This window comes from Phyllobates terribilis, unplaced genomic scaffold (genome assembly GCF_046119375.1).
Source record: "Phyllobates terribilis strain yellow unplaced genomic scaffold, ASM4611937v1 Scaffold_11__3_contigs__length_659146591, whole genome shotgun sequence".
Classification (NCBI taxonomy): domain Eukaryota; kingdom Metazoa; phylum Chordata; class Amphibia; order Anura; family Dendrobatidae; genus Phyllobates; species Phyllobates terribilis.
In genome coordinates this window covers 524,230,965-524,255,617 of record NW_027362771.1, presented here as the reverse complement: position 1 = coordinate 524,255,617, position 24,653 = coordinate 524,230,965, and the positions used below count along the sequence as shown (strand labels likewise).

The window sequence follows — 24,653 nt, the reverse complement described above, 5'->3', positions numbered from 1 at the left end:
AAGACATGGCTATGATGGCGCTGTGATGCTGATTAATATGATACCTGATGTGAGGAGATTCGATCAGTGGCTGTTGAACACTCACCTTGAGAAGTTTTCATAATGACGCGCCCCTGGGCCTGTGTCGCGCTGCGTTGCGCACGCGGGAGCTTACCCGGAGCCGGATCTGTTTAGGGTTGTAGTCTCGTGGCGGTGACCCGGTCCGTGCCCAGGGAGTCAAACTGGACGGCAGTCTGTTAGCGGTAGAAAATGGTTGATGACTACGCCACCCGTTGAATGCAGCCAGGGGGCTGCTGCTGCAGGGCAGACCGCTGAGGCCGGTGGAAGGATGGTGCAGCGTGATAGTATAACCCCCAACGGGAGGGGTATGGCCTCAGGGCAGCCGACGTGGATGATGGGGGTAGCAGGAACCACTCAGAGACGGTATGGTAGCGTTCAGGGTCTTTACTGGTAACAACGATAGACCCTCCCGGAGTACTTGCTAGCGAACGGGGCCTGGTCAGTCCTTGAGCAGATGGGATCTCCCCTGGCCAGGCGTAGTTGTAGGCCTCCCAAGCTGACTGTACTCTTCTGGCTACCTTGCTAGAAGCTGATGTAAGTAGCCCACGTCCCTGAGTGTACCGTGTGGTGCTCACCCGTATGGCCGGTGACTCGGGGCCTTCTAATGGCTTCCGCTCCACGATGGCGGTGCTGGTCCCACGCGTGTGACCGGGCCTTCGGGCTTCTGGGCCAGGGGACCTGAAATCCCCTGCCTGACGGATTCTGCTGCTGGGTAGAAGTTAGTCCCCACAGCCTCGGACTCCGGGTCCGGTAAAGAATCTTCTTAGTCAGGGCGAGCTCTTTAGCTGCCAGGCCCTGACTCCTTGTGACTCTGCTGCTTCCTATGCTGCTCTTGTCTCTACTCTTCCTGGACTCACTAACCCTGCCTCAGCCCCGGGTTTATACAGGGGAAGTTCTTCCCCTCCCAAGGCTGGGCAGGAGGTGTGGCATGCACAGGATCCCTGACCAAAGGACCTCCCACCTGCTCTCAGACGTAATATCTCTATCACTGTGACAACCAGACCCCTGGGGTGTCACACTCCCCCCTAGTGAAATTTAGTACTCCGGGACTAAACACTTTTTAGAAAAATATAACAAGGTATATCAAAGAACAATAAAATACAATAAGGAAACACAATAAGATGGTCACGGATGTCCGCAACCGGGTGCAGTCTTTGAAGAAAAGCAAAGGTGTCCATTTCACCAACACAGGGAGACGTAACCAGGTAGGGGTCTGTCCTACCCCGAGTCCTTAACAGTCTCTAGTCCATCCTGGGTTACGCTCCAACTATATACAAAGGATTCCCGGTAAATCCACCGAAGACTCCTAAAAACAACTAGAAACACAAAATTACACACAAGCAACAATAAACAGGTAAACATTGTAAAACAACTTAAACATTTAGATCCTCCAACGTGCGGGTAACTGGCCTCTAGTGGCCCTAGTGGACCTACGGAGCTGACTGTCTGGCCCTGAACTACAGGGTGTAGGAGCTGTCAAGGGTAAACTGGGCAGCTGTCTACCGGCTCTTTGTCTCACTAGGGGTACGGCAGGCTCACTATAAGCAGAGGGTGGATTCTCCTGTTCCGCTTGGGTGGAGTCTTCTGCCTCCTGGACCGGCTGCTCTTCCAGCTCTACCCATTGCTCCGTAGGTTCTTGGGATGATGGTTGGAGGAAGGTGAGTACGGGTACCACAACTGCACCATTGACTTGAGTCCAAGACCGAGGGAAGTCCCCGAGCACGGTACTAACCATATCTTCCCTTTCTTCCACGGGTCGATGGTCTTCCTGTTCCTCCTCAGGGTTCCTCAGTTGTTCGGGGCACTTCTTCAGGTGGTCCCGGGATACAATGGCTGTGGTTTCCCCTCCGTCTTTACTGATGGTACAGACCTTCGGGTTCTCGTGGCTTGAGGGCAGTACGGTGTACGGGTCCTTCTCCCACTGGTCGTCCAACTTGTGGAGCCGTCTCTTCCTCTTCAAGACCTGCTCTCCGGGTACCAGGGGAACAGCGGGAGCATACTGGTTGTAAGTCTTCTCTTGTCTTTCCCTAGCCTGACAGAGACTTCGCTCCACGCTCTCCTGTACTTTCCGGTACTGCTGCTGCCTCTCTGTGTCCCAGTCCGTTTCTGGTGAAGTGTCCTCGGGCGTCAGGACTCCCATTTCCAGGTCAACAGGTAACTTACCAGGTCTTGCCCTCATTAGGTAAGCCGGGGTACAGTTGGTGGAACCTACCGGGATGTGGTTGTATAGGTCCACCAGATCGGGCAACTTCTCAGGCCACAGACTGCGTTCTTCCAGGGGCAACGTTTTTAGAAGATCCATTACCACCTGGTTCATTTTCTCACAAAGTCCATTAGTTTGCGGATGGTAGGGTGTCGTCCTTATCTTCCGGCAGCCATACAGATTGCAGAATTCCTGGAAGACCTCCGCTTCAAAGGCAGGTCCCTGGTCCGTCAGCACTTGGTCCGGGTACCCGTGTGGACGGCAAAAGTGCTGCTGGAAGGCTCTAGCTGCTGTTCGAGCCGTTAAGTCCTTGACGGGGACGACAACCAGAAACCGGGAGTAATGATCCACGATGGTTAACGCGTAGACGTAGCCACTTCTGCTGGGGGTCAGTTTTACATGATCCAAGGCTACCAGTTCCAACGGTTGCCGGGTGACGATGGACTGCAGGGGAGTCTTCTGGCTGGCCCGGTCCTTCCTTCTCAGATTGCACGGGCCACAGTCTCTGCACCACTTCTCGATGGTTCCCCTCATGCCTACCCAGTGGAACCGCTCGCGCAGCAGGAACTCCAGCTTTTTCCACCCGAAGTGTCCAGCTCCGTCGTGGTATGCCTCCATCACCATGGCTGCGTCTCTTCGTGGCACCACTACTTGCCAGAGTAGTTCATGCGTCCTGGAGTTAACCATTCTGCGGCACAACTTCCCCTTGTAAAGGAACAGTCGACTCTTCTCTGCCCATAGTTGTTTGGCTTCCTCTGGAGCGTCTGATTCCAGGCTAGCCTCCGGGCGAGTCAGCATCTCCTTCACCAGTCGGACGGCAGGGTCGCTGTCTTGCGTTTCCGCCCAGTTGTAGTGAGGTAAGGGGTTCAACGTAGCAGCCTGCTTACTCCTTACCCGGTGGGAATACTGGATAGTCCCATGACGGTGGAACGCAGGGAGTTCAACTTCTTCCAGTCCCTCCGGATCTTCTCCTCCGTCCGGCAGGTTGGGCATCCTGGACAGGGCGTCCGCGTTGGTATTGGAGCGCCCTGCCCGGTATTTAATTGTGAACTCGTAGTTGGACAGACGGGCCATCCACCTCTGCTCCAGGGCACCGAGTCTTGCCGTGTCCAGGTGTGTCAGCGGGTTGTTATCCGTGTATACGGTGAACCGGGAAGAAGCGAGGTAATGCCTAAAGCGCTCGGTGACTGCCCATACCACGGCCAGGAACTCTAGCTTAAATGAGCTGTAATTTTCGGGGTTCCTTTCGGTGGGTCGCAGTTTTCGGCTGGCATAGGAGATTACTCGTTCTCTCCCCTGCTGAATCTGGGACAGTACGGCTCCTAGCCCGATGTTACTGGCGTCGGTGTAGAGGATGAAGGGCTGGCTATAGTCCGGGTACGCCAAGATTTCATCCCCCGTGAGGGCCATCTTCAGCTGGCGGAAGGACTCTTCTTCTAGCTTTTCCCATTTGAAGGGCGGCTTCTGGTTCTTGGCCTTCCGGGACTGGCCTATCAGGAGGTCCTGCATAGGTGCTGCCTTTTTGGTGAAACCGGGAATAAACCTTCGGTAGTAGCCTACCAACCCTAGGAACTGCCGCACTTCTTTTACGCTGGAGGGGCTTGGCCATCCCTTAATTGCGGTGATCTTATCGGGGTCGGGAGCCACTCCGTCAGCGCTCACCACGTGTCCCAGGTATTGCACCTTTGGTTTCAGGAGGTGACACTTGGAGGGTTTCACCTTTAGGCCGTAACTCGCCAGAGCTTCGAACACCTCCGCCAGGTGTTTCAGGTGGTCCTCATAAGTTTTGGAGTATACGATGCCATCGTCCAGGTACAACAGGACCGTCTCGAAGTTTCTGTGGCCCAGACAGCACTCCATTAATCGTTGGAAGGTTCCTGGGGCGTTGCAGAGTCCGAACGGCATGCAGGTGAACTCGCTAAGTCCCATCGGGGTGGTGAATGCGGTCTTCTCCCGGTCCGCCTCTGCTACAGGAACCTGCCAGTACCCGCTAGTGAGATCCAAGGTAGAGAAGAAGTTAGCAGATCTTAAAGCAGCCAATGACTCCTCTATCCTTGGTAAGGGGTACGCATCCTTGTGTGTGATACGGTTGATTTTCCGGTAATCTACACACATCCTCATGGTGTTGTCTTTCTTTTTGACTAAAACTAGTGGGGCTGCCCAGGGGCTACAGCTATCCCGGATTACCCCAGCCTCCTTCATGTCTCTAAGCATCCCCTTGGCGTGTTGGTAATGTGCAGGGGGTACGGGTCGATACCTCTCTTTTATGGGAGGATGATCTCCCGTGGGGATGCGGTGTTCTACCCCCTTGACTCGCCCGAAGTCTAACGGGTGTTTACTAAACACTCTCTCATACTCTTGAACCACCCGATAGACTCCTTGTTTCTGGTGTGAGGGAGTGGAGTCAGTACCCAGATGTAGTTGCTGACACCAGTCCTCCATGTCTTTCTTAGAGCCGTTACCTTCCTCCGGGTGAGATGGAGGCAAGGGTTCCACAGATTGTATAGAATTTTGATTAGTGGTATATAATTTGGCTAGCGTGGCATACCGGGGCAGGTACACTTCCCTCTCCCCGATATTTATTATGCGAACGGGCACCCTCCCATGGCGTACATTGACCACCCCCCGTGCTGTCAAAATGGTGGGCCTACTGTCTGAGTAAACTGGTTCTACCATTGCCTGGTAATCTCTACCTCTCAGACCAATAGCTGCCCGGCACCAAATCATCATTTCACTTTTTGGGGGCATGGCAATAGGAAAAGGGTCACACATTCTTACGCTACCAATCTCACCGCCGGAGAGTTCCACTTGTTGCCGTTGCATCAGTGCCCGGATCTCTTTCTGGAGCACCCGCTGCTCGCCGGAGCTGGCATTCTTGGCAACCTGCTGTAAAAGGAAAATCACCTCTGCAAGACAATTTTCAATTACATTAGTTCCTAGAGTTATTTTTGGGTGACTCTCATGTTTGTCAATATCTACAATGATCAGTCCCTGTGCGGCCAGTTCGACTCTACCAATTTTGATGGTCACCTCTTTAAATCCGATCTGTGGCACGGGCTGACCATTGCTGGCGATGATACTCAAGTCGTCGTCAGGGTAGCGGGTAATATCCGAGTCATTCCAGTACTGCTTGAAGAGCACGTACGGGATGGTGGTGACCTGTGACCCGGTGTCCAGTAGGGCACTCATGGGAATGCCATCCAGTACCACAGGCAAGACTGGACGTCCTCCCACATATCTGTCGCGCCAGTTCGATGGGCCTGGTGATCTTTTTCCTGGGGGTTGGCCCTCTACCCCAGGTTGTGCCCGTTTAAAGAACAGTACCTTTCCATATGTCCGGGTTGATTGCAGCGGCGGCAGATGGGTCGTCCGTCCTCGCTGTATCGGTCACTGGGTCTTCCTCTGGCCGGTGGGGTCCTCCTTGGTCGACGCCACGGGATGTCCTCCGGTCCGGATGCCAGCTGGATCTTCCCTGGAGTGGAAACCTGTAAAGACTGCACAGTTCGGGTTAGCGCAGCAACGCTTTTAGCTAGCTCTTGGACCTGATGGTGTAGGTCTGGAGCCGGGTCATTGTCCAAAGCCTGCGCATCAGCTCCCACAGGCCCTGCTGACAAGGGCGCCGCCTCCTGGTAGTAAGTGGTAGTGGGGCGTCTGTGGGTCACAACGCCACCTGGTGCCGGTTCTCGGAGCACCCGGATGGCTCTGTCCTTGAACTGTGCAAATTCTAGATGAGGGTCCTGTAAGGCCATTGCCCGCAACTGGGTGCGGTGGGCATTGCAATATAAACCCTCTATAAATTGTTCGGTCAACAGCCTGTCCTCGTTTCCCACTCCATTAGGGTCGGTCTGCTTAATGGCCCTCAGGGCCTCTTGTAGGTTGAGTGCATAGTCCCTTATACTCTCATGCGCTCGCTGCTTGCACCCGTAGAATCTAAGTTTAATCTCGGCTGAGGTGCGGGTATCAAAGGTGTCCTTCAGCCGGGTTAGTATCCCTGCGACAGTCTTCCTCCCAGGTGGCCAGGATTTTACTTCCCTTTTGGCTGCCCCAGTTAGTTGGGCCACCAGGATGCTCACTTTTTGCTCTTCTGTGAGGGGGTACACCTGGAAGAGGCTATCCAGCTTTTCTCTAAAGTCATGCAGGGTATGTGACTCCCCTGAGTACTGGGGTAGCCAAGCTGCTCCCGGGATATAGGGCATGGTGAAGGGCATAACTGCAACAGCGGTAGCGCTGGCGGGGGTTGAGGCAGTGGAGCTCTCCTCCGTATCCGACATCTTCCTCCCCCCTAGTGGACCGTGGCCTACCTTGCGATGATCCTGTTCCGTAGGCCGCGGCTCCGCAGTGGATCGTCAGGGTTGAGGACCTTCCGTCGCGCTCCTGTGACGTCGGCGTCTGCTGGGCTCCTTCCAGGACCTTACGCAACGTCCAGACGTGAGGCGGGGCTTCAGTTCTCGCGCGCTTTCGGAGTCCACGCCCCTCTTCTTCCCGCGCGGCGTCCTCAAGATGGCGTCCAATGGCGGGAAAACTCCACGGATGGCGGGAAGAAGGCTGAAGATGGCGCCGGATGGCGGGAAACTTCACCGATGGCGGGAAGAAGGCTGAAGATGGCGCCGGATGGCGGGAATCTTCACCGATGGCGGGAATCTTCACCACTGGTAAGTTTGAACAGTCTTTGCTTTTCAGGCACGCAGTACCCGGTGGTTGCGGGCACGTGATCCTGCCGACTACGCCAAAGTTTACGCGCCCCTGGGCCTGTGTCGCGCTGCGTTGCGCACGCGGGAGCTTACCCGGAGCCGGATCTGTTTAGGGTTGTAGTCTCGTGGCGGTGACCCGGTCCGTGCCCAGGGAGTCAAACTGGACGGCAGTCTGTTAGCGGTAGAAAATGGTTGATGACTACGCCACCCGTTGAATGCAGCCAGGGGGCTGCTGCTGCAGGGCAGACCGCTGAGGCCGGTGGAAGGATGGTGCAGCGTGATAGTATAACCCCCAACGGGAGGGGTATGGCCTCAGGGCAGCCGACGTGGATGATGGGGGTAGCAGGAACCACTCAGAGACGGTATGGTAGCGTTCAGGGTCTTTACTGGTAACAACGATAGACCCTCCCGGAGTACTTGCTAGCGAACGGGGCCTGGTCAGTCCTTGAGCAGATGGGATCTCCCCTGGCCAGGCGTAGTTGTAGGCCTCCCAAGCTGACTGTACTCTTCTGGCTACCTTGCTAGAAGCTGATGTAAGTAGCCCACGTCCCTGAGTGTACCGTGTGGTGCTCACCCGTATGGCCGGTGACTCGGGGCCTTCTAATGGCTTCCGCTCCACGATGGCGGTGCTGGTCCCACGCGTGTGACCGGGCCTTCGGGCTTCTGGGCCAGGGGACCTGAAATCCCCTGCCTGACGGATTCTGCTGCTGGGTAGAAGTTAGTCCCCACAGCCTCGGACTCCGGGTCCGGTAAAGAATCTTCTTAGTCAGGGCGAGCTCTTTAGCTGCCAGGCCCTGACTCCTTGTGACTCTGCTGCTTCCTATGCTGCTCTTGTCTCTACTCTTCCTGGACTCACTAACCCTGCCTCAGCCCCGGGTTTATACAGGGGAAGTTCTTCCCCTCCCAAGGCTGGGCAGGAGGTGTGGCATGCACAGGATCCCTGACCAAAGGACCTCCCACCTGCTCTCAGACGTAATATCTCTATCACTGTGACAACCAGACCCCTGGGGTGTCACAATAACATTATGTCTTCTGTGCTTCAGGGCAGAACGTTGGGGCAGGGTCTTCTTCTGGTTCTCTGCTCCCCACCAACCTCCTCTGCTTCTTGTACAGGTCACTGATTATTTAGTAACCTGCCTCCTGAATAATCAGTGACCTGCACAAGAAGTAGAGGAGGCTGGTGGGGGGGCGGAGAACGAGAAGAAGATCCTGCCCCACGTCCCGCCCTGAAGCACAGAAGACATCATTCTATCAAAACTTTACAAGGTGAGTATTCAGCAGCCACTGAGCGGATCCCCTCACATCAGGTATCAGATTAATCAGCATCACAGCGCCATTATAGCCATGCCTTTAGTTTGTAGGGCTAAATCCTGCTGACAGGTTCTCTTTAATGTCCCCTCTCTATGACTGTCATCCACCTACTTCTCCCAACTTCTGTTGGAGGAGTTGTGTGGATCGGGGCTAACATATTGATCCCGCTTCATACCTGACAGGTGCTGGGTATTTTCACAGCGAACATCAGCCCATAACTGCTGTGATCACAGCATTTCAACCCCTTAGATGCTATAGTGTATACTGACCATCGCATCTAAGTGGTTAGACACAGGAGCAATGCCCCCTAATGGCTTGTTGACACTATAACCGTGAGTCCATGGGCCAGCCCTATTCAAACCTTTTTTATGGGGTACCAGAATTTCTATATATGCCCCTTGTACATTAAAGACCATCTTTTCTAACTGTTCAGCTTAGTGCAATCCATTGACTGTAGGCATCAACATACTTACAGGCAGCAAGATCCAGAAAATGTCTGGCCATATGATTATTAAGATGTACCCTACAATAGAGGTTTGTTTTATGGCCCCCCAGGCCTTCTGAGAGCCGCTGTGTTGCTGTAATACAGCGTGCAATGGCGCATGCCATGATTTATTTCTCCTTGTGTGACCTCCGTTATGTCATCCATCAGTTTTTCTCACATTGAAAATATACAAGACTGATATGAGCAGCACTATTTATAAACATATCCTACGGTAACTTGCCAGTAATACCGGTCTTCTAATAAATCAGTAATCTTCAGAATATATCTATATAATCTGTGCACTGTAACTATATTGAACATTTGCTTGTTATTCCACTCACCCAGGGGTCGGCCACATTATCGCAGACCACAGTGCGAGCATTGTCAAGTGTGGTGGACACTGAGCGGCAGGAGGCGATATTATTTGTGATCTGGAATAAGAATACATACGAGTCAGTTCTGCAGAGACACAATGGACTGAAGCCGCTTCCATCCGGTAAATGTCATTCATGCTATTATGGGCAGCTTCTATCCCATTTTCTACTGTCACAGATATGGTCTCTGGCGCTCAAAATCCATGGGGGAAACCATTACTGATAACTAGTGATGAGCGAGTATGTTCTGTTAACCCTTTCGGCGAGTATGCTCGGGCCGAGCTCCGAGTATTTACAGCTGCTCGGTGATATGGTTGAATCGCTCCTGTGTGCATGATTTCCAACTGTTTGACAGCTTTATTACATGTGAGGAATGTCTATTTCTTACACATTCCTCACATGTATTAAAGTTGTCAAACAGTCGCAAATCATGCACACGGGAGCGATTCAACCATATCACCGAGCAGCTGTAAATACTCGGTGCTCGGCCCGAGCATACTTGCCGAAAAGGTTAACAGAACATACTCGCTCATCACTACTGATAACTCCTGTAATAAAATCTGAGCACTGATTATTTGCTTTTTACATGAGAAATGTATTGCCACTTTTCAGACCGAGGTAGTTACAGAATCATAAGAACATCATAAAAGACGCGTTTTGACTCTACCAGAGCCTTTTTCAAAATAATAATAACTTTGTTTGAAAAAGGTTGGTAGACCCAAAACGCGTCATTTATAATGTTCTGTTGTTCTTGGAAAACTACTTCAACACACGTGACGGACAGCCTTTCTATAACTTAGTGGGACACCATCCCCGGACACGAGCACTACTGTCTTAAAGGGAATCTATTAGCAGGTTTTTGCTATGTAATCTGAAGACAGCATCAGGTAGGGGTTAGAAGACAGATTTCAGAGATACCTCTCTTAGCAAGCTCAGTACTGTTGCTTACTTGCAATGATAATTTTAGCACCAGGAGCTTATCATTGCAGGGACACAGCAGCTTTGAGCACAGGTCCGACTCCACCCACCTCCTGTGATAAGCAGCTCATTGTCTATGGACATTGTATATACAGAGCCTGGGGTGGGCGGGGGAAGCTTTCTTAGCATTGCTAAATCTAAAAGCTCTGATTGTGTCAGAAAGGTTGTACCTAGTATACTAAGTGATACATCATTGGATTCAGGGTCTCTCTGCCTACAATATGCTGCTTTCAGATGACATAGCAAAAACTTGCTGACAGATTCCCTTTTAGAGAGCTTACTGGAAGTATATGTGAGGTTTACAGTCCAAGGATGAAGAGTCGCTTTATTGTATGGACGTCAGCTGTCAGTGAGTGCGCCACGGACCACACAGCACATGCACCCATTATAGTCAATGTGCCAGTGAACAGAACAATTTTACACATGGACTGACAGTCTACATGGACCAAATCTCAACATGCACTACTTAGGTCCAATTTACAGACCAGACTAGTGCATGTAAATAGCAGGCAGCTCTTCCACTCATCCAAACTATGTCATGGAGCCAGTCATGTCCGCAATGTGCAGATGTGACTGGGCTGCGTTTAGTACAGGCATCTGAACCCCATCTTAAAGGGAATTGGTCAGCAGGTTTTTGCTACTTCATCAAAATTTCATTTGTGGTGAATACATTTGCGCAAGTCTCAATATTGGAAAGCTTGTAATTGCTCAGAAAATACATGTTGGGCAAAGGAGAGAGAGAGGACCCCGCTTACCATAAGAGTTTACACTACAGGAGACAAAGTCTAAGGGTCAGAGTCAAGTCAGATGGCCGTATTACTCCTGCGAGGATCGCATTGCAATCCTCGGACTGGCCCTCGGTTCTCCTGACCTGAGTGTGACAGCTGTATAGAAATACATGCTGTCACGCTCATTTAAGGAGCCTCGATGGCCAGTCCGAGGATTGCAATGCAATCCTCTCGGGAGTAATACGGTTATCTGACTGCACCCTCACCCAGTGACTCTGGAGATGGAAAAAATCTGTGCTCCACTGGAAACCACTGATCTGTGATGGCCCAGGTACTGACCACCACTGTACAAGGTGTGATAATCTGTAAGATGTCACAGCTGCAGGGTATTATGGGGAAACCCTTATGGCAACACAAAATTATATTACTTCGCTCTCGGATGCTTCAGCAGTTTGGGAAATGGCCCCAGACATTTATTTTTTATACTTTGTGAACCGCCAATCATATCTCAAAATGTTTGCATTGGCATGAAACTGCGAATTTCATGAAGTTCGGCTCAAACTCGATCCTCAGCGGATCAATCCGCTCATGTCTGGTTAGTAATCTAAAAGATTTTTTTCATGCCACCAAGGTCAATATATATTATTAGGTAAAAAATTGGCTGCATTGTTGAAAATGTAACATGTACTCTGCTGACTACAGACTGTCACCCACAGTGTACAGCAGCTTGTATTCTGCTAATGTGGCTGATTATAACAACTCCTCTATATATGGAGCATTCACTGGCGGACACAGACAGAAGAAGACCCCTGTGCAGGAACAATATAGGGGCCCTTTGGAGCTCAATAGCGCATTAATTCCACTTGCTTTGGAGGTGGAAATGGCCCCTTTACCTCTTGGGCCCCTGTGCGATCGCAGCGGTTGCATCAATGATATGTCCACCCCTGCTACCATTTGTATTGTGAAAAGTTTTCATGATTTAGTGTCAATTCTTAATTAGGGCCCAAATAAAACAAGTCTACTACATGCAGAAACAGGTTCTACCGCGACTAATCTATGGCAGTTACATGCCGTGAGTAATGAGGTGACTGTCATACACGCCCAAGAAGCTTACAAAGACATTTACAGCTAACAACAGCCTTGGTATTTCCAATTAATTCATTCCGTTAAGGATTGACTAAAGGGATTGCGACATGTTTGCTCAGCGCGTTTTAACTTGTTGCAGATCATATAATTCTAATACACGATTGTAATCTGCAGATAATCTGTATAATCTGTGCTGATACTCTGGAGCTGCCGACATCCTTTATAATTACAAGGCTGTATGAGATTAAAAAGGATATCTGTTTTCCACCACTCGTGCTCCTGGGTTGTGTCTGGTATTGTAGATCATCCCGGTTTGAGTGCAGGAGGCTGAACTGCAATACCATACATGGCCCATGGATAAGAATGGCGCTGTTTCTGCAATAAAAAAAATAATTATTAATTTAAGGTCAATATTTGTTAGTGAAATTTTAATTGTAACTTACAGTTTGCTTCACCCAGTCAATGTATTGGGAAAAGTATCCTATCGCTCGATCGAGCAGACACTTGCTCTCCTATAGAAATATCCAGAAAGTGAAATGCGTTATTTACTTCATAGTTAAATTGCTCGGATGCAACAGCTGCCTCAATATAGGCATGTATTAAAGTGATATATATATAAAACAAAATCAGAAAATAAGGCAATGGTGCCGATTCATTAAAATTCTAGTGTGAAACATCTTAATAAGTCATAATATTTTTGCGCAACTCATAAGCTGCACAAATATATTGTGACTTTTCCCGTTTTCACGTCAATTCCAACCAGCTACGCCAATATGTGCAGTGCATGGGTGGGACAGAGCATGGCCACACCCGCTTGTCAAATTCATGAAAAGTTACATAACTTAGTCCAGAAGTTGTACTCCAGTCTCAGCCTGGAGTACATATCTGCTGGAGGCGCACGACACTTGTAAGATACACCTTAAGGCGTGCACCTCTTAATGTGTTAGGCGCATCTTACTCAAGCGGCCCCTTTATTTCTCTGCACAACTCCAGTTTTGGCGTCCATGTACCACAATGTGAGTCTTAATGAATCGGGAGCAGTGAGATTTTAAGTTGAGCTTCTTTTGTTGGAAGGACATGATAAAGCTGCATTTTCGGGGCTGTATCATTGCCCCCATACCTGCTGTTATGCAATACTTGCCAACTTTTTGGGAAGTCCTTCCGAGAGGGAACTGCAACCCCCCTCATAGCCATGCCTTTATCAGGCTATACCACTCCATGTCTCTTTCATAACCCCTACATGAATCTTCCATACCCTTTCAACAGAAGAATCCTTCTGGAAGATCTGCCTTCCAAGTAGTTTTTGGGAGTTTTTTGGTGTGCCTGGGTGATTTGTCAACTCCAGGAAGTCTGGGAGGTCTCACCTTTTCTAAGAGGCCTCTGAACACTCCAGAAGAGTTTGGTAAATTTACTTATACTGAACTGAATTCAGATCACCATAAGATAGAGAGATGGCCATAATGACTACCTTTCCTCCTTGCTTGCTTTGACTAGCAAAAAAAAGTTATATTGGACCTACACAGATCTAATGTACAGTATGTAGTTAGTATTATCAAGTAGTATAAATGATGCTAAAATTACACTAAAATTGGTCAAGTGACTATACTCCTTTTTCTATCTTGTTACATTTCCTCAAATACTAAAAAGTAACATTGCTACTTCCAATAGGTGGCACTAGAGTTCTAGTTCTCTTCCTCTCTGAAGAGACAATTTGCATATTTTCCAGAGGAGCATTGTGGCTTGAAAATTCTCCTCACCTTGACATGCTTAGCATGTTGCTCTCCGCAAAGAGAAATGTTACTTCTTAGATACCGGTCTGACGCCTCTCCTCCAGCCAAACCAGAACTCACACTTTGCACTGATTGAAGGGCAGTACCCCGAAACACAGTGTCTGCAAATTGAGTTCCTGGTCTTGGCTTTTATCCTAAGTCATGTGACAAGGCTTGTTAAAGGGTCAATATTAACTTGTAGGATTGCTACTTCCAATAGGTGGCGCTAGAGTTCTAGTTCTCTTCCTCTCTGAAGAGACAATTTTCAAATACTAAAGAAATTCAAGTGCATAGCATAGGGGTGAAGTGGTGCAGTCACACCTAGGTCCTGATGACTGAGGGGGCCCAATGGATTTTCTTCTACCCAATAACTATCCAGTATTATAAATGGCACATGAAAGGGGGGTGACTTGTTGCAGATTTTGCAGTGGGGGTTCCTCTGAATAAAGCCATACATTATGTGCAACTTACATTCTTCAGTTGATCAATTGTTCCTTGAATCATTGGTCCTTTCAGAGTGTAGATATTTTGCACGGCACGTTGTATCCCAGCCTTAAAAGGAAAAAAATGTGAATTCTCTTACAAAACAAATATTTCCTATAGGTGCAGCAGTAGGGGATCTCTACTAACACAAGGAGATTGGGGCCAAATCATCATAGTGTTCTTGTATAAAACACTTTGAAAAGTCGCTAAAGTTTTCAGATCAGTCTAGGGCAGCTCTGCCAAAGTGGGCAAAGGATGGATGTGCCGGCCGAATTCATCAGATGTTACGCCATTACATATGCCAGAAATGCTAGAATTTCTGGTGAGGCACATGCCATTGAGAAGATTAAGTATCGTGCTCCTCCTCCTCTACCTCAACGCATCGTACTCCACCACATCCCTTCATTAAGAGTGGCATGAAGAACCAAGAAAAATGGCGCTGATCTACTGTACTGCTCAGACAGCAGAAGAAAACACATAAAAGAGACAAGTGCACATAGGAGAACTCTATGAGGTAAATGGGAATAGGGAGTGAGGACGTGCTCACCAGGTGAGGTTGTGGCTGACACCACTCCAATAAATGCTGTGTTGTAATTAGAAGACAGAAAGAAGAGCTTTTTCTAAAACGATAAAGCTACTGATGTATAATACTGACCGTGCTGCTGTTAAAGATGAGTAGTTTCACACTCAGAGACGTTCAGGTAGTTTTTTTATTGACGCGTTTCAAGCTCGGACCAAACTTCAAGACAAACTACAGATCTGACCTGAAACGCGTCAATAAAAAACTGCCTGAACTTCCTAATAGTGTGGAACTAAACATCTTCAACAGTAGCGTGGTCAGTATTATACATCAGTTCCTCTATCATTTATCAGATATGTGAAGAGGTACAGATCCCATGGCTGCGATTCTCATGTCTGATCTCACTTTCACTCGCCTGCGGTAATCTGGCAAACAGTCCATTGTGCTGCATTGCAAGGCATCCCCTGGACTCCTAGTCCCTGACAAACAGCCCACACTCCTAAATACTTCATTTTCGTGCAGAGTGTGGGCCTCTTGCAGACTTTACTGGGAGGGTGGGGTGAAAGTGAGTTCTGAGATAGAAATTAAATCTCTTCTGCTGTCCACACTTTATAGTACTTCAGGGCTTTTCATTGTGATAAATCCCTTTATTAAATAATATTGCTCGATGTCTTATAAAAACTGGAGGATTAAGATGAAGTTGAGGACATTTCTGTACAACCACGAATGATGCTGTCTATGGCTACGATCCCTCTGTTATCAAACTACTACTTGGAAGGCAAAGGGCACAAAAACTGTTCTTACAAGCGGCCATGTTGTTGGGTAAGCACCATGCCACGTAGTCTTCTGTTAGTTCCTTACACCTTTTTCCTGCCTGGCCACATGGACTGTTTTTTCAGATAAAGAGACAGTAGGGCTCACATGGGTGGTCAGTGTGTCTCTGCGACTAAGGAGCTTTGTACTGGAAGCTGGTGAGGATCACAGTGGTCAGGCCCCAATTGATCAAATATTGGACGCAGATCCCAATATTCCAATATTTTCTGTGATGCCAGAGCATGTTTATGGTAAACTTTGTGCACGCCTGACCACCCACATGGCTGCATTGCCTTTTCATGTTGTATTTGACTGTTCATCAGATTATAAGCCATGTTCACCAGAACTAAATAATCCTCACATGGAGGTAGTAATTTATTATTTCAAAGGGTAACATAGCGCATCACAAAGACATTTACTACATGACATTGTAATTTGGCACAATTAAAGGGTTGGCATGTGACTAGAAAAAAGAGTGATTTTTACCAGAAACAGTGTCTGGTATTAGAGATCACATCAAAGGGGTTGTCCAAGACTATGATATTGATCACCTATCCTTAATTAGGAAGTCACGAATATCAGAACAGTGGCGGTCGGGTAGCGGACTTCCCCACTTATTAGGTGGCTACACATACACAGTGTATGGAACTGGAACACTACAGTGTTGTGTAGTGGACGTTTTTGGGTACTGCAGTTCAGTTTAAATGCAGGTCTAGAGTTGATTACCTAGTCTAAGGGCTCGTGCACACAAGCGTTTAAATCAAAAGAGAGCTATCTGTGGTTTTGATGGATAGCACTCATTATTCTATGGGGCCGTGCACATGTCCGATTTTTTTCCTCGCACCCAGTGGTCCAATGAAAAATTCATTGACATGATCAATTTTGATCTGAGTGTTGTATCAAAATCGGCAATGCAAGTATATGGGTCAGTGGAAAATATCGGACCGTTTTGCTCAGATGGAGAGAAAATGGTCGTGTGACCCTAGCCTAAGCATCAGTCATCAATTAATTACCCATTTATTTGGGCTGAGCTGTAATACCAGACTAAGCCTATGAAGAAGATTGGTGGTGGTATCCTCACACAAACCCCTATATTAGTTAATGGATGAACATAGCGGACTATACTCACATTAAGTTTAGGAGCCAACGCAGCCAGGGATTGAGCACTGTCGTTCAACTTCCCCTGAAAAAAAAATAAATTAGAGAATATTTTTACAATATACATTCTAATCCAGAAATAATTATTTTTCCAATGGTGTACTTGATATTCTTGACAAAGGAATTGTTTTGTAGCAGCAGTTGCCATGCCCCCTTCCCGCTTCAGCTCTGCCCATATGTCAATAAAAGCTAAAAATTGCAACCAGTTTTATAATTTCCTTATGGATATAAAAGAACACCCTAAAACGGTGGTAATCCAAATAAAACGTGCAAAAAAAATCACGTCAGAAAAAAATGATGGAAAAAACACTCAGAAAATGACCAAAAAAGAACACTAACAAAAGATGCTCCAGGTTTACAAAACTCCAGAGCAATGGAGAGTTTCTTGAAGCGTATTCTGCTTGAAAAATCGATGTTATTGACTGCAGTGTGAACATACTTTTAGGTTATTTATTATCTTTTGAGTGGGTTTTTGGAGCGGAAACGCCAAGTTTGTGAGAAGTTTTGAGGAGGATTGGGAGAGTTTCTGCTCCAAAAATGTTTCAGAAACTTAGAGTGAACATACCCATTGACTTTGTGCACACAGTTTTTTAAGGCGGACAAATCTGATAAGTTTTTCAAGTAAGATCTTGAAGCTTTTTTTGCAGACTCTGGATTGGACAGTGCTTAGTTTGGAATAGTTTCCAGCCAAATATGCTACATAGAAGTGACAAGACATTTTTTCCTAAATGGTGTTTTTCAAACTCTAAAAAACTCATCATAAGAACAGCAAAGTGTCAGCTCAAAAAAATCCTAAAAAAACTGAGTGTGAACGCAGCCTTAGTGTTACTATTAAAATACATAAAGAATTACATAATGCCTCATCATAGGTACAGTCATAATTTAACTCAATAGGGGAGAGTTACCAAAATTGTGAAAAAGGAAACTGTACTTATTGCCCATAACATTGTCAAAGTGCAGGTTTGCATGGGAAACAAAGTCAAGCAAAGTTTTTCTTTCAGCGAGTTTGGATAAATGAGGCCCAATATATTCCTTGGATTAGAGCATGTCTAGCCATAGCTTTATCACTATGAATACTGTTATTATTATCACTATTATGCAGAAAGCCCAGAGATGACTCCTACCCAGGTGCCAAATAAAGCTCCTATATATAACCCTTGGCATTATGCCATCAATGCAGCATTAATAATGTAAACAAACCTATTATCACAGTAACTATACTTCACTATTAACAGGATTACATGAATTCTATAGTTAATACTTAGAACTAATTACCGTACATAAAATCAAAGAAAAAATAAGTGATATCTGGTTTTAGACTATGATTGATTTCGGCGGCACACTTGGAGAAATGTTCCTGTAGAAGTGACAGCAGGGCCACATGAGAGACCGTGACTGTTGTGGAGGGTGGAACCAATAGGATGAAAATATTCTGCTCAGTATTAATATATTATTATTTCTTATATTAATATTCATTTTATGATGGGGCTCCTTGTAACATGTCTTCTTAACTGTAGCAGCTAATCAAAACCATATAATTTACTGCTTTTTGTAAAGTTTCTCGAAATAAGTAAGTCACAGTGATCCAATTATACAGCCCTGCACCTTGATGAACAGCTCCCACTACACACAGTATGACGTCCCCAAAGCTCTCCACACAGTATGATGTCCCCACAGCTCTCCACACAGTATGATTTCTCCACACATCTTCACAGATGTCCCTAAAGCTCTCCACACAGTATGATGTCTCCACAGCTCACACATAGTATGATGTCCCCACAGATCTCCCTAAAGCTCTCCGCATAGTATGATGTCCCCACATCTCCCCACACAGTATGATGTCCCCACAGCTCCCCTCACAGTATAATGGATTTCACATCCTCACACACACAGAATGATGCCCTCACAACACCTAACACAATATGATGCCCCCACAACTTTTCCACACAGAATATAATGTCCCTACAGCTCCCCAACAAAAATGATGATGCCTCCCTACAGCACCCTGACACAATAAGTTGTCCCCACTGCCTCCCTCAGTGGTGTGTTCATCATGTTACTTTATGGCAGTGAGTTTGGACTGGATTGTTTTCAGGAAAACAGTGATATAAAGCAACACAGTTCTGCTATTAAGGAAATGAATGGATTATTCCCCAAAAATGAAGTTATCCCTGTGGGTCAAACCATTGGTACACCCAGCGAGCTTAAGATCAGATCTCTGGACACTGAGAACAGTTCTCTGAAGCGCCCATCCTGAATGGAGCAGTTATACGCATGCACAGCCTCCGCTTCAATCACTGCACAATACTGGGCTATTTCCGGCAGTCTTATAGATAATAATGGAGCGGAGCTGAGCATGCGCACCCTCTCTCCCTTAAGGAAAGGCCATCAGAGCCCTCCCAGAGATCAGCAAGTTATTCAGTATCCTACGATTTTTTTGCAATAACCCTTTAAATTATTAATTTATAGTATAATTAACTACAGTACTACCTTTAGTTCCCCAGATCAATACAGATAATACAATAAAGCCCCACACATCCTAAACCACCAGGGATATCAGATGATTACTTCTTACCAATCTCAGACCTCCAAAAAATGTAAGCTATAAGCACCCTATATAACTGCAAATATCACCTTAACCAAATAACTACCACATCACCCTGATTTAGTATTAACCCCTAAACAGGAATATTGTAATAGCCACTCATCCAGCCTACGTAAAATGATGTGTTGTAGCACATGTAGAAAGAAAGAAAAGAGGGAAACTGTGTTTAATGGGCCCTGTTGAAGGCACCAACGAAATTGGTGCCCCCTACTTTTTTAAGATTGTCATATTGTAGGTCTGTTGTGCTATCCATTATAGATACTTACCATGATTATCTCTAGATCTTGTATGGTGGCATTTTGTATGTCCCTCAGAGCGGCCACCTCATTCTCCAGCTGACTTCTTATGTTTGTGTTACTCTGAATGAGGATAAAATAATTCAACAGGGAAATGAATGCTGAATCCTGGTGTCATTACAAAACTCAATCCCAAAGATTAATGGTGGCATTACTATCCTGATGATGATTATTAGCAGATACAATCAGTACAGAATTACAAGATACGGCAGATGTCATGTAAGCCAGAAATCAGAAGGTCAGATAGGGGACAGTCAGAGGGCCAAGGTTAACAGACGGGTGGCTTTAAACAAAGTGTACAACAGGCAGCACGTGATCTAAAACACAAATTATATATATATATATATATATATATATATATGTATTATCACATATATACAGTATATCTACTGCTCAATATTGAACTTTCAACACCAAGAAGGAAACATCCCAGGATCGATAAATATGTTGCCATGCTGAAAACCATAAAATCTGTTCGAATACTTCCTTGGGTATGTGCACGTGGCGTCTTTTTCAGGTGGATTTTGCCCAGGAATCCACGTGAAAGTTCCGCAAAAGTGCCCCATAGAATGAGCATAATGCACAGCTATGATAAAACGACATGACTGTGCACCAGAGATGAGCAGATTGATTCGTTGGACCAGCGTCCAGGTCAGTGGTATCTTGCAGCTAGACGAGAGGACCGCAAATCTCTTACCTTCCGACGTCCCTGATGCAGCATTTAATTTGTTGAGGCTGGCGTGATGTCATCTGTGCTATGTGATGCATAGATGACGGCTAATCAACCCCAGTTAATCAAAATCCACATCGGGGATGCAGTAAGGTAAGACCTTTGCAGTCCTCTCGTCTAGCTGCAAGATACCACTGACCTGGACGCTCGGCCGGAGTCCCACAAATCGATCCGCTCAACTTTACTGTGCTCATGTCCCGTCTTATGTCACTTGGTTGAACACCTTGAGGGTTCGTAAGTTCTGAAGCGTTTAAAAGAAGTGACATGCTCATTCTTCTATCTATACTTAAAAGTATCGAGTGAAAGCTGGCGGTGAAGCCGCCTTAGGAAAACGACTACAAGTGTTTTAGTTTCGCCTGGACAAATATTGCACCTGCGCCAGTATCTAAATGACGCTATGTGCACATACCCGCAGCCTGCATTAAATAAGTAAAAAAAAAAATAAAAAAAAACTACCCTACCTAGCTTAAGAAGGTTAAGGAAGCAAAAAAAAAAATATTTCTCTGCCCTTATCCTTATGCACCTGTGTGTGAGCTACAATATGGCACCAATCCAGACTTAAAATCCGGCTTTTACCATGAAAAATGAAAAAGATATATAACAGACTGCGGTGATGTCCTATGATAGCACTGAGGCTTTAGGGCACAAATGAAGTATTGTTTTTGGGTGGACATAGTGATGCTGCTTACACACATACCCTATGACTTTACCAGGGTTTTCTTATTAGACATAACTCCCTTTTAAAATGTGTTTCCCAGGGAAGAATACAGGGTAGCTCTCTGTTCTGGCTTATAGACGGGGGTCCTGTGCAGGCCATAACGACAGCCACTTTACCATGCTTGGTTTGATAGTTCTATAATTTAAAACTTTTACTGTCTCAGTTGTAAAAGTATGAATAATATACCTTATCTATGAGTTATATTATAAAAATACTAAAAATTGCCTAAGAATTGTACAGATTGTTCTTTTTAATCAATGTCATGGTGAACATCTACTCAGTCCTAACAGTGGAACGCAAAAGTATGGATACATTCACTGAACTAAAAAATATATGGAACTTATATCCTGATTTGTGATTACCTGGTTAGAAGCAAGGCTTTCCAGGTTGGGGATATACTGGCCAATGTCCACAATTACAGGAGGTATTTGGATCTGGCGGAAACATGATAAAGAAAATGATAAATGATGAGACATTTCAGATATATGGTATCCAAAAAATATGATATGAGGAAGAACAAGAGGAGAATGGAATCTAAAAAGAAGCAGAAAACAATAGACTGAGCACGTGTCCGATCTGGCAGGTCTGGTATATAACATGGTGCCGCGGAAAAATCCTGCACAGAGATCTATGGGAACAAGTCAGCAGCTACAAATATAATTTAGGATGTTTCACATAATGTTTTGAAGGGACCTTCCTAGAGGGGATTTATTAACATAATATATACTGTAGAGCATTAAAGTGGTTGTCCGGCCTTAGGGTACAAGTCTGCAGTTACTCTATGTGCCTGCAGACTAACTTGCAAATCATCACTGCACACTGTGAGGATTCTCCGGTGTCGGCGCCGGGAGCGGGCAATCATGTGACCGCAAGCATCCGATTTGTATTCTTCCAGCCACATTCTGACTCGGCTACACTTGCATTGAGTGAGGCCGCGCACGTCTTGTCGGCATGTTACCGTATGTAGGCAAATCACATACTTGCAGTCACTCCCGGCACCGGCATTGGAGAATCCTCACAGAGCGCAGTGCAAGCGATGTGACGATTCACAAGTCTGCAGTCACATAATGTGACATAATGTAACTGCAGACTTGTACCCTAAGGCCCGACAACCCTTTAAAGAAGACTTATCACCAGGTAAAAAGTGGCCAGTTTTTCTTATTTTATATTTGCTCCCCTGCATATTTCGCTTTTGTTTTTTGCTTATTTTAAAATCCGCCATATTATTATTAATATTATTTTTAAATTGGCCATACAGTTTCAGATGGATGATTACTTTAAATTTCACATATTCAATAGTCTGCGTTAAATCTTTATTTTTTTTACCTCCAGTAAGCAATAAATGGATCCTTTTCAAATGGAAGAAAAATGGATGGCTATTTAACAGATCTGTTTTCAATGTTAAATATTTGGATCCAGTTGAAATCAATTTTTTTTTTAGCCTGACAAAAAATATTCTGTCTGCACAACTTTTTGTCAACAGATTGCTGCTGGACATTAAGATTATGCTGATGGTGATTCTGTAGAAACGTGAAATTTTTCTTTTTCCTTGGTGGTACATTTTTTGCAAACTCCCAAATCTGCTACAATCATCTAGTGAATAATTACAATATGATAGCTCTTATTGTACTATCAGTGCAGTTCAATGGTAAAAAATTGGAGAACCATAAGTAAAAATGAGCCAAATGTATCATTTTTATGTATCAACAAGCAACTTTTACTTACAAATATAAATGGATAATTATGTTTGGGAATTATTATTTCATTTGCATGGTAATAATAATCTGTACACACAGGCATTAGGGACTATTTATTTTTATTTATTTTGCTTACTTATATAGCGCCATTAATTCCGCATCACTGTACAGACATTATCATCTCTGTCCCCATTGGGGCTCAAAATCTAAATTCCTTATCAGTCATTGGAATGTGGGAGAAAACCGGAGAACCCGGAGGAAACCCACGCAAACACGGGGAGAACATACAAACTCCTTGCAGATGTTGACCTTGGTGGGATATCATCCCAGGACCCCAGCGTTGCAGGGTTACTGTGCCGCCCATATAAGTGGAGTCATACCTGTGTCAGGAGGCTACCTAAAGGCACTTTATCCAATCCACTGTTGTTATAGTCTTGTAAAACCTTCACTGCGATATTGGAGACAATATCAAGTCCAGGCACAGTCACATTTAAGTTGTCTATCTGCTTTTTGAGTTGTCCGGTGTACTGGGAGGAAGATATAGGAAAGTAATAGGAGAACAAGTTTATTACGGTACAACTTTACGCTGGACTTGGAGACGAGTTTCTTTCATCTCATCGACATATTAATGCCGGCAGCTCGGGATGATTCACCTTGAACAGTGTTGTAATGTATCAACCCCTAACACAATACTTGCCTAAAGTTAGAAACCAAAATAACTCTAAGTAGGGACGTATATAGTTGAACACAATGGCGAAGCTCAGCATTACATCATTTTTATATATTCACATGTCATATAAAACAAACACACCCTAGGGTTTGCGAAATTTAGTCTTACAGCATATGATATCCACCTGCTATTCAAGACATACATAAGCCAGGGGTATTCTTGTAGTGGCATGGCGGCCCTCGGAGCAGAGTATCTCAACCACAGGGCTTTCTTACCTGAGAAATGTTGAAGGCAGCATCCAAGTCAATAGGATTAAACTCGAGGACGTTCCATATTGGAGCCCCACGCTTGCACTGTCTGGACGAGATGAACACAGACCACCATGACTATTTTGTTTCCGCTTTTCACACATATTCACTATTGCATTAGACTAAACTAGGGATAGCTGTAGGAAGATTAGAGGAGGCTGTTTGCATATGTGACACCCCAGGGGTCTGGTTGCCACAGTGATAGAGATATTACGTCTGAGAGCAGGTGGGAGGTCCTTTGGTCAGGGATCCTGTGCATGCCACACCTCCTGCCCAGTCTTGGGAGGGGAAGGACTTCCCCTATATAAACCCGGGGCTGAGGCAGAGTTAGTGAGAAAGAAGACAGAACAAGAGTAGAGAAGAGAAACAGCATAGCAAGAAACATCAGGAGCTCTGTGGGGAGCAGTGTTACAACGAGTCAGGGGCTGGCAGCTACAGAGCTCGCCCTGACTGAGAAGATTTCTTACCGGACCCGGAGTCCGAGGCTGTGGGGACTAACTCCTACCCAGCAGCAGAAACCGTCCGGCAGAGGATTTCAGGTCCTCTGGCCCAGAAGCCCGAAGGCACGGTCACACGCGTGGGACCAGCACCGCCATCGTGGAGCGGAAGCCATTAGAAGGCCCCAAGTCACCGGCCATACGGGTGAGCACCACACGGTACACTCAGGGACGTGGGCTACTTATTCCCGCCTCTAGCAAGGTAGCCAGAAGAGTACAGTTAGTTGGGAAGGCCTACAACTCCGCCTGGCCAGGGGAGATCCCATCTGCTCAAGGACTGACCAGGCCCCTATCACTAGCAAGTACTCCGGGAGGGTCTATCTTTGTCACCAGTAAAGACCCTGAACTACACCGCACCGTCTCTGAGTGGTTCCTGCTACCCCCATCATCCACGTCGGCTGCCCTGAGGCCATACCCCTCCCGTTGGGGGTTATACCATCCACGCTGCACCATCCTTCCACCGGCCTCAGCGGT

At 46.3% G+C, this 24,653-nt stretch overlaps 1 protein-coding gene across 5 annotated transcripts in view; it reads right to left on the bottom strand.

Annotated features, from left to right (window-relative positions):
* PROM2 (prominin 2) overlaps positions 1-24,653 on the bottom strand; it is a 239,050-nt gene that overhangs the window by 49,282 nt on the left and 165,115 nt on the right. For 4 of the 5 annotated variants that reach the window (XM_073653665.1, XM_073653664.1, XM_073653667.1 and 1 more), the window contains 8 exons: positions 23,650-23,731; positions 23,085-23,231; positions 21,370-21,441; positions 19,530-19,622; positions 16,630-16,683; positions 14,156-14,236; positions 12,359-12,427; positions 9,091-9,180 (listed from right to left, as the gene is read on the bottom strand). In XM_073653665.1, coding sequence (XP_073509766.1) covers positions 9,091-9,180; positions 12,359-12,427; positions 14,156-14,236; positions 16,630-16,683; positions 19,530-19,622; positions 21,370-21,441; positions 23,085-23,231; positions 23,650-23,731 — 688 coding nt within the window. Of the gene's footprint in view, positions 1-507; positions 1,377-9,090; positions 9,181-12,358; positions 12,428-14,155; positions 14,237-16,629; positions 16,684-19,529; positions 19,623-21,369; positions 21,442-23,084; positions 23,232-23,649; positions 23,732-24,653 lie in introns of those variants that run through there. The other variant, XM_073653668.1, reaches the window with a different exon arrangement.